This window comes from Phaseolus vulgaris, chromosome 1 (assembly GCF_000499845.2).
Source record: "Phaseolus vulgaris cultivar G19833 chromosome 1, P. vulgaris v2.0, whole genome shotgun sequence".
Classification (NCBI taxonomy): Eukaryota; Viridiplantae; Streptophyta; class Magnoliopsida; order Fabales; family Fabaceae; genus Phaseolus; species Phaseolus vulgaris.
This window is the reverse complement of record NC_023759.2, coordinates 36,402,546-36,418,722: the sequence shown is the minus strand read 5'-3', so window position 1 is coordinate 36,418,722 and position 16,177 is coordinate 36,402,546. Positions and strand designations below refer to the sequence as shown.

At 35.8% G+C, this 16,177-nt stretch overlaps 1 protein-coding gene across 2 annotated transcripts in view; it reads left to right on the top strand.

The window, feature by feature from the left end:
• Positions 1 to 16,177, top strand: part of LOC137814033 (ABC transporter A family member 1) — a 64,301-nt gene that overhangs the window by 19,982 nt on the left and 28,142 nt on the right. For both annotated transcript variants that reach the window (XM_068616557.1, XM_068616558.1), the window contains exons 14-16: positions 839 to 945; positions 4,099 to 4,161; positions 13,126 to 13,212. In XM_068616557.1, coding sequence (XP_068472658.1) covers positions 839 to 945; positions 4,099 to 4,161; positions 13,126 to 13,212 — 257 coding nt within the window. The remainder of the gene's footprint in view (positions 1 to 838; positions 946 to 4,098; positions 4,162 to 13,125; positions 13,213 to 16,177) is intronic.

Here is a 16,177-nt window from a genome sequence, read left to right as displayed (position 1 = left end):
CCAACTTGAAATATAAAAAATATTTTATTGATGTCAATGACACTAATTACATTTTCACAATCTCTATTGGTAATAACCCAATCCTTTAGTAAAGGGAAATAGAAATATGCTGAAAAAATAGAAAGATTATGATCATATCTTTTTTCCAATTGCTAAGGAGATCTTACCAATATTTTATCCTAATAACATGCTATTTAGGACACTTTCTAAGCTTTTAAGCTTGTTACTATCAAGATACACTTGTATTGCTATTCTAGCCCCCTTGGGCATGTGGATGGTAATATGTGGATGCACTTCGACGAGGGCCATCTTACTGCATTCTAGTTAGTTTACAGCGGCTAGAATTCAGTTTGTGGCTCAGCTGTTACATCAATGGCAGCGATCTGCAACTATTTTGGAATAGTACAAGTAATTGTATCCCAGACATTTCAGTTCAATAAATTCCGTAATTCTTTCTCAAAATTCTATATCCTTTCTGATTTTTTCATTTCTAAAATTCATTATGGTATCATGAGGATCTAACGATTCTAATACCATGAGTGCATGCCTTCAATCCTTTTGATTCCTCGAAAAATCACTTGCACTGATCACATTTTGTCATTCAATTTAGATGAAAATATTGTTTTCTTCAATGTAATAATAAACTGAAGGGTAATTCAAGGCTATAACTCATATGCATTCATCCCCGTTTGTCATTGTTCTTGTTATGAATGTTTTCTTTTTCTTAAGAGGATATCTGATTCCAGTTCTTAATTTACTTTTAGATTCGCTGATTACTTTTATCTACTACTGCTAGGGATAGACATTGTTGCTCAATGATTTTGTTTTTGTTTTCAAGGACATAATGGAGCTGGGAAAAGCACGACAATCTCAATGCTTGTTGGTCTGCTTCCTCCTACTTCTGGAGATGCTCTGGTATTCGGAAAGAATATTGTATCAGATATTGTAAGTTTTATGTCTGGTGCTATCTACTCTCTTGAATGTTCTTAGTCTTAAATAGTATGTTTTGAGAAATTTGGTAGACTATTCAGTAATTACAGTCTTGTGTCATTGCTATGGTAATTTACTGTAGTGCGTATGTGCCAATTGGATGATCAGAATTGGAATTTGTGTTGTGTGTACCAATCAGTGTTATAGATATGAGATAACCAAAATATATGGGGATCCCAAGAATACTCTTAGAAAATATATCGGAAATATAACTGTAATGTAAAAATAATAAAAGATAACCATAATTAATAATAATATCAATGACCATTGTTGTTGCTGAATAGGTGATAGAATTTTCCAGAAAATAATTAGAGTGGAAAAGAAGAAGAAAAAGAAATTAGGAAGGATGGGTGGTGCTGAATAAAATGGAATTTGAAAGAGAAAAAAGGGACTTGCAGGCGGGACTGCACAATAACAGAAGAGGCTGCTATAATGTGGGTAGGGTGCCATAGGTTAATTTTCTGTTGTAATAGATTTGGACCGGGTTGTATGGCCCAACTCCTGTTGTAAAAGAAAAGAAAAACACTTGGTCTGACTAGATTTTTAACCTGCTAGGAAAATAAGTAGAGATTAGGGTTTCATTTCCTTACATTTGGTTGGGTCATGCAGATTGGAGGCTTGTCCTTCTTCATTTCCATCATTTTGCATGTGAGTGTCATGCTGCCACTCCGCAACGTCCACCATGTCCGTTCTGTGACGCCCAAAGCAGCTGCAATGGGCAGCCATGGAAAACCTGCGTTGCCATTGCCATGTTGTGGTGGCAAGCTATAACTCTGCCATGATGCGCAAATAGTTGATATTTGACAAAACTAGTACAAATATATAAAGTGAAACATAATGAATTTCCTAATGGTTAGGGTTTTAGAGTCAATAATAACAACCTGAACTCTCTATGGACACTTTGAAAACATATGAATGAATAAAAGGGAAGAATAGCTTATAATTACAAACACAACCATCACTCCCACTCAAGTTGTAGAGTATATATCATGCATCCGACTTATTACATATGTATGCAATTGTAGGTAGGATCCTGAAAGTCCTGGATTAAAATATCTAATATTTAATCCTTGGAGCTCACAAAATAAGTATTGGTGGTGTTTGAAAGAATCTTTGCTCTGATGAAACTCGTATTGTTTATTTTTGTAAAGAAAGTATGGGTTTGATTAAAGGTACAAAGCTGATTGATTATCACAATTAAGCTCCATAGGACCCATCTCAAAGAGTCACAAGACTTCAACTCTTGGAAAAAGTGCTTTATCCATAATTGTTCCCTAGTAGTATGAACCATAGCACAATACTCTACTTCTATGCTTGATCTAACAACAACAATCTACTTCTTGCTATACCATGAAATTACTGTTCCTCCAATAAGAAACATAATAAACTAAGCGAAAGTCAAAGTTGACATAAAAAATGTGTTTCAGATTGTGCAATCCATAACACAACAGACTTTCAGATTGTACATTCTGGAAATAATCACTTGAGTTCCAAATTGTACAATCTGAAACATCTTCGGATTGCACATTCCGGATGAACTCCAACCCAGAAACCCAGGGTGCCTAAAACAAAAAACAAAACTCAGAGAACTACTCATCTTCAGGCTTAATGATCTTCACTTAAGCTCAAATATTGTCAAAATCTACCTCTCAACACCTTCACCTTCTCTGTGAGCTCTCCCCACCGACCTCAACAAAAACCAACAATGGTGTGCCTACTTCATTGCTAATGATAGAAAAAGGGTAGTCTGGGTATTTTGAATTTTATGGGAGGGCGGATGGAAGTTGTGGGGGTACACAGATAAACACCCTTTCCCTACTGTGCTTAGTTATTGAACTTTGGCCCAAACTCAATGTCCTAATGCTATCAACATTGAGGGAGTAGATACACATGTATGAATGACATAACTTCAAGCTTTTAATTTGTTATGCAGAAATTAATTGCATGTCTTGTTTAGATTGACTTCTAAATTCAAGACAAATTACGATTATATGTCAACTTAGTTCGGTTGCGCATAGCATACTGATGCTAGTGCATACTTGTTCACTAAAAGGAAGTCTGACTTCTAAATAATGAGTTTTTCTGACAAAAGTTCTCTGTATAGTGTTTTATTATAAGCTTTAGATATCACAATATGCAAATTGGAACGCATGCTAAGATAACATAGCCCTGATATATTTCATGGACAGTATTTACTTGAAGCAAACTTTGGTAGTGAATTTTTAGGCTTTAGAGGGATAACATGAGAAAAATGTGGCGTAGCTGAAATAAGAATACCTAGATGGATGTGTGGCTAAACAAAAAAGAAAGCATATAAATTGATTGTGTATGAGGTGATGTTGATGTAGCACTGATTGAGGAAAAGATGTCAAGAGAATTAGATAAATTGATTTAGAGTTTGGAATGTACTAAGCAGGCCACACTGGTGGCACCACTGAGATTGGATGGTATAGTTTTTAGACCTTTGAAAAAGAGATCTACCTAGAAAGACCATAGAGGAAGTTGATAAGATCTCATAGTTAATATATCTAAAGACTTTATGTTTAACGAAGCTGAGTGACATAGTGGATTCATTCATGTAGCCAACCTCACCTATTGGGATAGGACTGTGTTGTTGATGTATTGACAATGCCTTCTACATGTAAAGGTGGAACAATAAAAGCCGTTAATATATTTGCTCATTAGTTGGCTTTAAATATTTTTTACTTTTTAGTCCTTATGCTGTGATGAGCTAATGTGAGCTGCAATTCCAAACCACACTTTCCAGGGATATTAGGCTTGATAAAATTCTTGAGTACAGAAAAGCTGAGAAAACAAGACAAAGTAAATGGAAAACTTAGAAAATAGAAGATTTGATATGAAACAGAAGCTAAACCTGTATTGATATCAAAATTAATATTTGAACAGATATCATATATAATATGTCAATAGAATAATAACTGAAACAGAAAATTGTCTATTGCAACAGAAGCAAACAGAAACTGCACTCTGTTTATAAATGTATGGATATCCACTTTCTGAAGTTGTTGTTTTGTTACTTCCCCTTTCTTGTTGATCATTTACTCTTAGTCTTGTGTTCATTCAAAATGCAATCATCTTCTGTTGTAGGATGAGATACGGAAGGTTTTGGGTGTCTGCCCACAACATGATATACTATTTCCTGAATTAACGGTAAGTAGATGTATGTTTTTCTTTATTTTTTTATTTTCTGTATTGTGAGTAATTATTCTCTGCACTCTGCTTATTTGTTGAATGGTAGTTCTTTCTAACTTCTAAAATATTAATCATTGTCCTTTTTCTATAACTAATTGCTTGTATTGTTCTAAGGGCTAATTCATATTCATATCCTAAATATTTTGTAGTACTTCTTTCGTTTCATTCTGGTGGGCTTTTCAGCCATTGTCACTTGCATCTCAATTATTGTGTAGCTGTCATGATGATTGAAAGCAACATAATCTTAGGGATTTTTGACCCTTATTTTATACAATAGCGTAGAAAATAATTGTAACTTTTTTCTTCAATTACTATTTTTTTGTTTTATGTCTTTTATATATATTACAATTTACATGCTATGTTTTCCTGTTATCATGTATATGTTGCTACATGTCTGTAAGGAAATGTTGCAATGGAATTTTCTGAATGTGCTTGATTAATTTTTCCACTCACTAAATTGGTTTATTTATTACAAGAATGATTACAAAGATAATAGACAACAACTAATATTTTCAAGAGAATAACTAAAATGTTTGATTATGTTTCTAGTCCCTACAATTTTAGATAAGTCCCTTTTTAGTCCCTCAAATTAAAAAAAAAGTTTATTTTAGTCCCTCAAATTTATGAAAATATGGTTTTAGTCTCTAAACACTAATTTGAGGGTCTAGTTCCCCCACTATCTTCTATTTCTTTTATTTATTTTTTATATGTCATTTTGGTATGCAGCAATGATGCTTTAGCTTACCTACCTTTCCATGAAAAGAGGGACTATAGTAGTTTTAAACCCTAAACCTTGAAAAAGTCATTTTAGTCTCTCAAATTAAATTCTAAGCTATACCATGATGCTTTAGCAAACCTACCTTTCCATAAAAAGAGGGACTAAAATAGTTTTAAACCCTAAACCCTGAAAAGGTAATTTTAGTCTCTCAAATTAAATGTTTAGGAACTAAAATCACAGCTTTTCAATTTTGAGGAACTAAAAAACTTTTTTGAATTTGGGGGATCAAAGCTAGAATTATTCTATATTTCAAGTACTAAGAACATAATTAAGCCTAATTAAAGCATTCACAACTTCCTAAGGTACATTAACTATACTAAACATTGACTGAACTACTTGGAAAGACAATAAACATTAAATGCTCCTATTTCCAACACTCTCCCCAAGCTAGAGAATAGGTGTTTTCAATTCCCAACTTGCAAATTATTCTTTCAAATTTTGGACAGCTCAATCCTTTAATAAGAATATCTGCTAGTTGACCTTGTCTAGGTACATATGGAGTACAGATCAAACCACTGTCCAGTTTTTCTTTGATAACTTGCCTATCCACTTAGCTATGTTTGCTTGGTCATGTTGAACAAGATCTTGAGTCATGTTGATTGTTGACTTGTTATTGCAATAGAGCTCTGTAGGTTCATCTCATTTTTCTTCAATGCTTTCTAAGATAATTTTCTGCCAAAGCAATTCACAAATACCTAGTGCCATAACTTGGTCAAACTACAATATTATGGCTTTTACTTTTCCTGGTGTCCTCCTAAGGTATTGCAGAATTTTGTAACTGGTCTATAAGTGAACTTTTCTTGGACAAGGCATTAATTGGCTAACCAAACTAGCAGAAAATGAAATATCTGACCTTGTGTGAGTAAGTAAATTGTTTTTCCCACTACATGCTGGTACTGTTATAGATAATTCCATTAAAGTTGTTTGTTAGTTAGGTAGTTAGTGTGTTGTTAACTAACTGCTTGTAATAGTTCTGTAAATAGTAATGAGGTATCACGATAAGTGTGTCTGAAATATAATTTTTTTGATTCAGTATCGATATCCCTTATTCTCTTTCGCATTTCTTCTTTTTCCTTGTGAGTGTGTTCTAACAAGTTGTATCTAGAGCTATTTTGATTACCCACTAGCTTGTGGGGTATTTGTATTCTGTGAGAAACCCTTCAGGTGCGGGTTTTCTATATGTTTTGCAAATCTTTTTGGTGTGGAATTCAGCAAGGTTCAGAGTGTGAATCATGGTAGGTTTTAAAGGGTTTTTTTTCCTACTAACTTGCCAATTCTTGATAGCAAGAACGTTGATCAATGGAGTGTCAAAATGGGTGTCATCTTTGGTTTCCAAGAAGTGTTGGAAATTGTAAAGAATGGTGTTGAAGAACTTGAGGAAGGAGCTACAATGGTGCAGAGGGAAGTTCATAGGGAATCTAAGAAGAAATATTACAAAGCTCTCTTCTTGATCCATCAATGTTTAAATTCTGCCAATTTTGAGAAGATATCTTTGACAAATTCAGCTAAAGTTGCCTGAGATATTTTGAACTAGTCATATGGAGGTGCTGAGAAAATCAAGAAAGTGAAGCTTCAATCCCTTAGAATTAGAAGACTATATGAGTTGCTATCCATGGTTGATCAAGAATTAACAGGGGATTGGTTCAATAGAATTGTGGTGGTCAACTCAATGAAAACTTGTAGTGAGATGTTTTTAGATCAGCAAATAATTGAGAAGGTTTGAGGAACTTTGATCACATTGTGGTGGCAATTGAGTAATCAAAGTTGAAGGTGGAGGAGCTGCAAATCCTCTTGAAGCTCTAAGACAAAGGCTTCTTGAGAGGAGTGTTGAGAGAGCTGTAGTTTAGGCTTTGCAAGCACAAACATTTGAAGAAATGATGGTTGGGGTGGCAAAACAAAGGGAAAATTGAAGGACTAGTAGACTTTCAAATAAGAATTTTAGTGGTGACACTCATAAGAAGAATGAAGGTCGTGGGAAATTTTTCAAGAAGAGAGGTGATCAAAGCAAAGGAGGACAGAAATCATTTAATAAGAAAAATGCTTGTAAAAAATGGAGTCATTTTTGTAGATGAATGCTACAGCAACAAAGGAAAGCAAGTGAAGGAGGGTGATGCTCAAATGGCACTAGGTGATAGTGATGATTCGGATTCATATCATGTTCTTCTCATGGTGACAACATCAAATTGTACCAAATCTAATTCATGGTATTTGGACCCTAGATGTTCAAATCACATAACAGGAAATAGAGTGGTTTGTTAGTCTTGATGAAGTCAAAAGAAAGGCGAAGTTTGTTGATAATAGCACTATTACAGCTTAAGGGATGGTCAGTTTTGATTCAAACAAATGAAGGAAAACAATAATTCATAAAAGATGTTCTTTATGTACCATAAATGAAGACCAACTTGTTAAGCCTTGGTTAGTGGAGAAAGGCTATGGCATGAATTTGGAGCAGAATGTGATGAATTATGACAACAAGAGAAAACTAATTATGAGGGCTCCTTTCTCAAGGAACAGAACCTTTAAAATTAGAATTCAGATTGGTGAAAGTCATTCTGTTGTAGTTATTGGGGAAGATCAGAATTCGCTTTGGCATCAGCGATTTGGGCATCCAAATTTTAGAAGCTTGAGTCTACTAAATATGAAAGGGATGGTGCATGGTTTTCCCTCTCTATAGCAACCAAAGGAGGTTTGTGAAGGCTGTGTCATAAGTGGAGTAGAAATCCCTGTCAATTCAGCTTGATATCCAGTCTGGAAATAGAGCAGAAATGGTTCTGATTCAATCACATGTACAGTCTGATTGTGCAGAATCGGGTCTGATTCAGCCACAAAGACCTCAAAGAAACAAACAACAACCTTAGAGTATTAGAGATTTTATATCTATTACTGACTATGCAGTGAATGAAGATGGAGACAGTGCATTTTGCTTTGTTGATAGACACAGAGGCAATGTATTTTGGGCTAGCTATCTAAGAATCTAAATGGAAGGCAACAATGGAGGAGGAGTTGAGGGAAATAGAGAGAAACCACACATGGGAGCTTGCCACGTTACCTCACAACAAAAGGCCTATTGGAGTAAAATGGGTCTATAAAGTGAAGGTAAAATCAACTGGAGAAATTGCAAATTACGAAGCTAGACTGGTTGCAAAGGGATTTTTGCAAAATGCTGGTTTGGATTACAATGTGGTGTTTGCACTTGTGGCAAGAATTGAAACTATCAGATTAGTGGTTGCTTCAACCACTTTTAGAGGTTGGTCATTACATCAACTTGATGTAAAGTCAGCCCTTTTAAATTGTCCACTAGAGGAGGAAGTTCATGTTGATCAACCTCCTACTTTTAAAGTGACAAGACATGAAGATAAGGTGTATAAATTGAAGAGGGCTTTATATGGGCTAAGAAAAGCCCTTCAGACATGGAATAAAAGAACAAATCACATCCTTTTGCAGTTGGGTTTCAGAAACTGTACAGAAAAATATGGAATTTATGTGAGAGCTACTATATAAGTGATTTGATGATAGTTTGCCTCTGTCGATGACCCACTAGTTACTGGCAGCAATGCAGTAAATTTTGAGGAGTTTAAAAGGAGAATTATGTTGGAATTTGAGATGACATGTCTGGGATTGCTATCCTATTTTTTTGGGAATAGAATTTATATATACTAGTGATGGAGTTTTCATGCATCAAAAGAGGTATGCAACTGAAATATTGAAAAAAATTCATATGGTGGATTGTAATTCTGTCCAAACACCAGTTGATTATGGTATAAAGTTAGAAATGCAAGGAAGTGACAAGATAATTGATGCAACCTTGTATGAACGGACTGTTGGTTCGTTGAGATTTTTGTGCAGCAGTAAATCTGACATAGCTTATGGAGTGGGGTGGATTAGTAGAATGTATGGCTCATGCAAGATTTCCTCATTGCTTGCACCTAAGAGGATATTGAGATATGCTAAGGGAACTTTAGGATATGGGTTGCTGTTTTCAACACATGATAGAAACATTTCTGATGAAGTATTTGGCTATTGTGATTCAGATTGGTCTGGTGAGAAAAGTAACAGGAAAAGTACAGGGGATCTTTAACCCACATAAAGCTTTCTTAATCTGAGCATTCTTCACATCAAATTGCTGTAACTCCCAGTCATAATTTGCAGCAAAAGATAATATTAGCCGAATTGTGTTCATCTTTGTAACAGGAGCGAATGTCTTTAAGAATCTATCCCATAGATTTGAGTGAAATCCTTAGCATCCAATCTCACTTTTCATCTTTCAATCAACCCATTACCTTATACTTTACTGTATAATCCCACTTATAAAAAAATGACTTCTTTTCTTTTGGCAAAGAAACAAGCTCTCACGTTTTGTTCTTCTCTATTACCTCTATTAAAGGAAAAGAAAGAATAGGGTCCCTTGTGTATATTGAACACATAGGGTTATGTTTATATAGGAAAAAGAAACATATGGGCTAAGCCCATTACATAAATATGAGATATCTAACAATATCTATAATATCTCATAATATCAAATAATATCTAATTATATCTAATATTATCTAACACTCCCCCTCAAGCTGGTGCATATAGATCATATGTACCCAGCTTGTTACAAATGTAATCAATCCTAGGTCCTCGTAAGGGTTTAGTAAAAATATCTGCTAATTGATTATTTGAATTAACAAACCCAGTCTTGATATCTCCTGATATAATCTTTTCTCGAATGAAATGACAATCAATCTCAATATGTTTTGTCCTTTCATGAAAAACTGGATTTGAGCTAATATGAAGAGCAGCCTGATTATCACATATCAGTGTCATTTGAGTAACCTCTCCAAATTGCAATTCTTTAAGTAACTGTTTAAGCCAAATAAACTCACAAGTAGCCGAGGCCATAGCTCTATATTCTGCTTCTGCACTAGATCTTGCCACAACACTTTGTTTCTTGCTCTTCCAAGAGATCAAGTTATCACCAATGGAGACACAATAACCAGAAGTTGACCTTTTATCAGATGGAGATCCTGCCCAATCAGCATCTGAATAACAAACGAATTTAGTATGGTTATTATGACCATATAACAAACCTTTTCCAGGAGAGCCTTTAATGTACTTCACTATACGAATGACTGCATTCCAATGATCTTCACATGGAGAATTAAGAAATTGACTCACCACACTGACTGCAAAGGAAATATCAGGACGAGTAACAGTGAGATAGTTCAATCTTCCAACTAATCTCCTGTACTTCTCAGGATCTGAAAGAGGCTCCCCCTGATTGGGTAGAAGCTTGACGTTGGGATCCATGGGAGTATCAACAGATTTCGAATTCATCAACCCAATTTCCTCCAAAATATCTAATGCGTATTTTCTTTGAGAGATAACAATACCAGTATTGGATTGTGCTACCTCAATCCCCAAGAAATATCTGAGTTTGCCAAGATCTTTGGTCTGAAAATGTTGACAAAGGTGTTGTTTTACTTGTGAGATGCCATGGTGATCACTGCCGGTAAGAACAATGTCATCAACATATACTACAAGATAGATACACCCAGCACTCGAGTGACGATAAAAAACTGAATGATCGCCTTCACTGCGAGTCATACCAAATTGTTGAACAACATTGCTAAATTTTCCAAACCAAGCCCTAGGAGACTGCTTGAGGCCATATAAGGATTTCCGAAGACGACATACCAATCCAGAAGACTCCCCCTGAGCAACAAAATCGGGAGGTTGCTCCATATAAATTTCTTCCTGCAAATCCCCATTAAGAAAAGCATTTTTAACATCCAGTTGATAAAGAGGCCATTGTTGAAGAGCAGCCATAGCTATGAATAAGCGAACAGAGGCCATCTTTGCTACTGGAGAAAAAGTATCACCATAGTCTAAACCAAAAATTTGGGTATAACCCTTAGCCACAAGACGAGCTTTGAGACGATCAATAGTACCATAAGGACCAACTTTGATAGCAAAAATCCACCTGCAACCAACAACAGATTTCCTAGATGGTAAAGGAACAAGTTCCCAAGTTCCATTATTCTGAAGCGCATTCATTTCATCAAGCATGGCCTGACGCCAACCAGGATGGGCTAAGGCATCACCTACAGATTTTGGAATGGATACAGAAGAAATAGACGAAAGGCAGGTATAAAAGGGTTGAGATAGTCTATGGTAACTCAAAGCAGTATAATGTGGAGAGGGATTACGAGTAGAACGTATACCTTTACGGATAGCAATAGGAAGATCAGGTTCAACAGTCGGAGGTTCAACTATAGGAGCCGGAGGGGGATGAGGTGTTGGCACCAGAATAGAGTCTGCTGATGGACGATGAGACGGTTGACGACGACTATACACCTGAAGAGTTGGCGGCGGTGGTGAATTGTTAGGTGCACTAGGCACAACAAGAGGAATATTAACTTGATTAGATGAAGAAATTGAAGGAGAAGGACAAGACTTAAAGTAAAGGGAAGATTCACTGAAGGTGACATCTGCTGAAATAAAATAACGGTTTAAAGACGGTGAGAAACATTTATATCCTTTTTGTGATCTAGTGAACCCTAAAAAGACACATTTGTGTGACTTAGGAGATAATTTATCAAGACCAGGACTAAAATTATGAACAAAACATGTGGACCCAAAAACTTTGGGAGGTAAAGAGTGGAGAGGGTCATGTGGAAATAAAATAGAATGAGGAATTTTGTTATCTAAAACTGAAGATGGCATGCGATTATTGAGATAACATGCACTAAGAACGGCATCACCCCAAAAACGCTGAGGAACATCACCATGGATTAAAATAGTACGAGTTGTTTCAACAAGATGTCTATTCTTGCGCTCTGATACCATATTACGAAGTGGACTTTAAGCCTAACTCAACCCCATAAAACCGGCTCATAGGGTTGAGGTTTGCACCCACTTATATACAATGAAAGGCTTTAATCTCTAGTCGATGTGGGATTTCCAACACACCCCCCTCACGCCGAGACTGCCAACTCGTGCGTGGGACTATATATTATGGGTGGTCCGATAGCGGCCAGATAGCGAGTGGCACGATAGGCCCAACACAAATATTCGCTAGGATAGGCTCGAAAATGGCTCTGATACCATATTAAAGGAAAAGAAAGAATAGGGTAAATCCCTTGTGTATATTGAACACATAGGGTTATGTTTATATAGGAAAAAGAAACATATGGGCTAAGCCCATTACATAAATATGAGATATCTAACAATATCTATAATATCTCATAATATCAAATAATATCTAATTATATCTAATAATATCTAACAACCTCTATCTCTATCCGTAGCTTGTTTCCAATTTTTATCAGATAATGCCTCAAAAACATTTGTGGGAATTGAGATACAGTTTAGATTTGCAATAAATATTTTACAGGTGGGGAATAAGTTGTAAAATGAGACATAATTCAAGTAAGTTATAGAGTGGCTTTTCAGTGCATTTTCTGGTTCATTTTCTGAAGGCAACTGGAAGATAAAGATCATCTTCAACTAATTGTGTTTGTTACATTTTGAAAATAATTGTAACTTTTTCTTCAATTATTTTGTTTGTTACTATGTCTTTTATGAGTATTACATGCTATGTTTACCAATTTCATGTATATGTTGCCATAGGTCCTTTGGAGAAAATGTGAGAGGAAATGTTCTGAATGTGCTTCAGTTTTTTTCCACTCACTAGATTGACTTATTTTAGAACAAGAGTGATTACAAGGACAATAAATAACAATTTCTATTTTCAAGAGAACAATTAAAATATCACAACTTAGTAAGATACATTGAACTATGCTTAACATCAACTAAACTACTTGGAAAGATAGTAAACATTAAATACTCCAATTTCCAACAATCTTACAGGTATTGCCTCAAATGATTAGGTCCATTACAGCTTTTAGGGGGTCATTTCCCCAATTATAATAGACACTGAGATGCTCAATACTATAAATAAGTATAAAGTTATGTGTTAATCTAAGGGTTCTACCTCCATGATGTTTTCTTTCTTCACCAATAATTGCACACACCCACCCACGTGCTTCTAAGGGATACCTGATTAGATTGCAATGCTACTTTTATTTTATTTTTTGCTAAAACTGTCTTTCAACTTTACAATGCATGATATGCTGAATTCTTTCATTGAATTTACCCAGGTTAGAGAACATTTAGAACTATTTGCCATATTGAAGGGAGTGGAGGAACACTCGTTGGACAATGCTGTTATTAATATGGCTGATGAGGTGAGTTCAGTAATTAGAAGTCTTAACAACTTCTGTTTTTACCACAGACGCCCATAAGTATTCAAGCAGAAAGAAAATATATATTAATTCTTTGAATGAAAAGAATACAATGACTAACTGACTATTCTCTGTTACACAAATCCCATATAAATATTAGAAAGCATTCATTGAGAAAAACAGAAACGAAACAGGTACATAAAAGAAACGGGATGGAACCAAGACGTAGTAAATAGGGGGGGCTAAAATTCATACAAAGTATTTATATTTTTTCAAAATTATGAAATACAAACTGTATTAGATATTAGTCTTTTTAAGATCCAAAATTACAAATAAAATCGCAAATTTCACATGCCCTTCAAGAATTTATTATAAAAATTTGTAATTTTAACATCCATACTTTTAAAAAAAAATTGTGATTAATCACACATGAAAAATAATCTAAACTAGAATAATTTATATTACTCATTAAATTATTTATTAAGGTACTAGTAAATAAAAACACTAATTTTACATACCCTTCAAGAATTTATTATAGAAGTGATTTTTATTGTCCATATATTTTTTTAAAATTCTAATTAATTATACTTGGAAAATAAACATTAGAATAAACTATGTTAGTCATTAAATTATTTTTGAAGAGAACGGTAGTCAGCAATCGGTGAAAAATATAATTTATTTTAAGACAATTTGAAAATAAAACAAGGGATTAAGACTAGAGCTCTAAAACCAAATTATGGTAAAAGTTTGATATCTAATTTGCTTTTGTAGTACTTACATAATGCCTAGGCTTAACATGTTCATTTCAGATTTATTTTTAATAAAAGTGAGAATGCTAAGACATCACAATGTTGTTTGCCATACCACTATCTTAGCACCACAAATAACATCAATCATATGCAATTCCTCAAAATATCATTAATAAAAGCATAAGTACAAAGAAAGAGTGGAGCTCCACACCTGACCAACAACTAGTCCTTGGCACTATAATGGTTTCATCAAACCTATCCCTGAAAAATTCGAGACAAAGAAAGCTAGAAACATTATCTCACCAAGTATAATGTTAGATCTAATGCCAAAAATATGCGAAAAATGAATACATATAGTATCACTAATTACAAAAACAACACAACCATCTACTAAGAAAGAATAGGATAAATCCCTTGTGTATATTGAACACATAGGGTTATTTTTTTTTTTATCAGCAATAAATAAATAAAATTAAGAGGGATACTTTAGGGGTATCCCAACCCGTATACATCAACCACATAGTTACTCCCCTTTATGGCTTAGGGGAGACAACTGTTGTGTGGCATAACCTGCTTAAAATAAAGCTGTAACCACAGAACAACAAACCAATTTGCACCATCATGACAGAGGACCTACACGGTTATGACAGCAACCAAAATAATTGCTACACAAAAGCAGCAGTACATTCTACACCTTGGCATCCAAACACCGCTACACCACCTTGGCCTCACCTACACCCTCACCTACATCCACAACCTATACTTCCTACCTTTCACCTTTATACCATTACCCTTCACAAAATGACCTCCACGCCTCACTTTATCAACTAATATACTTGTCAACAAAGAGAGCAACAAAGAATGACCAGCAAAAGACCACCAAAACAACATAGAGTCATCTACTTATAACTCCAGCTCTACGTAACCTCACCATCCTTCTCCAACCAGCAGCCACACAAGCCCTTATGTTCATAGCCATCCACTTCAAACCAGCCAGGAGCATGATGTAGCACTAGGTTAAACGCCACACTTCCACACTAATAGCAGGACCGTGTCTTGCACTCACTGCACGACAGCATCGCTCTACTGCTCCAAACTGTTTTTGTACATCCTGCTAAAAGTCTTACTTCCAATCTGTTTTTGTACACCCTACTAAAAGCCTTACTTCAGCTGCTGCCACACCTGGTGTGCGTGACACGACTCCAGCAGCAGCTGCCACCTCCACAACACTTTCTTCGACCATGACTAAACATCTCCAGCTAGAGCTGACTGGGTCTAAGAACATCCAAAACCGGTAGGGTTTTTTCTCCCTGAACCTATGCCATATAGGCCAAAGATAAGCAGCTACTACCCGGGACTACACTGCAGCATTGTACATCTTCTTTGACTGCTGGAGCACCACAACCATACCAACATACTTGCTTTCCTTACCTAGATGCTCTCCATTTCCAGCAAGCAACATGTTCCTGCATTCACCACAATAAAAACCACCCCGAAACGGTTTACAACACTACATATTCCCGCTGTCCAGACATACTCTCTCATGCCCCCAGGGAACTCAATCCTGCTCCATAACAGGGTCCTACCAAACCAAATACTTCACATGGAGAGCCTAATAGTCTAGGTTCTCCAAATCCATCACCTCTGAACAGAACAAGAAAAAAGAGTGCGTCCTCCTTCCAATTAGCAGCTTTTAATGCAGATTGTTGGATTGAGAACCCAATCAACAAAGGAATAAGAAGACGAATGCGCTTTATGCTTCATCCACAGCCAAGACTTGAGTTGAGCCCTCTGAAAAATCTCCTCTGCATCTACTACCCCTTGCTGGAAGGTAATCAGGTTCCTTTGATCCCAGATGCATCTAATGATGTTTGCCCATACCCCTTTCCAGATTTTATTTTGCTTGTTGCTAGCTTGAAACAAGTGGAAACTTTGGAAATGCAGCCTTAAATCATTATGCTGGACGAAGGAGATATCTACCCAACGCAAACATAGAGACCAGACCCGTTGGGCATGATGACACTCCAAAAAGAGATGTTGACAAGTCTCCTCCTCTAACTGACACAAAGGGCACACCGTTGAGTTCAACATCACCCCTCTCCTACTCAAACTCACTCTTGTAGGAAGTTTACCCATCAATACCCTCCAGGCTGTCACTACCACGTTTGGGAATGCCTTCACCTTCCACAAGAGCTTATACACTTCACTTTGGTTGCCTC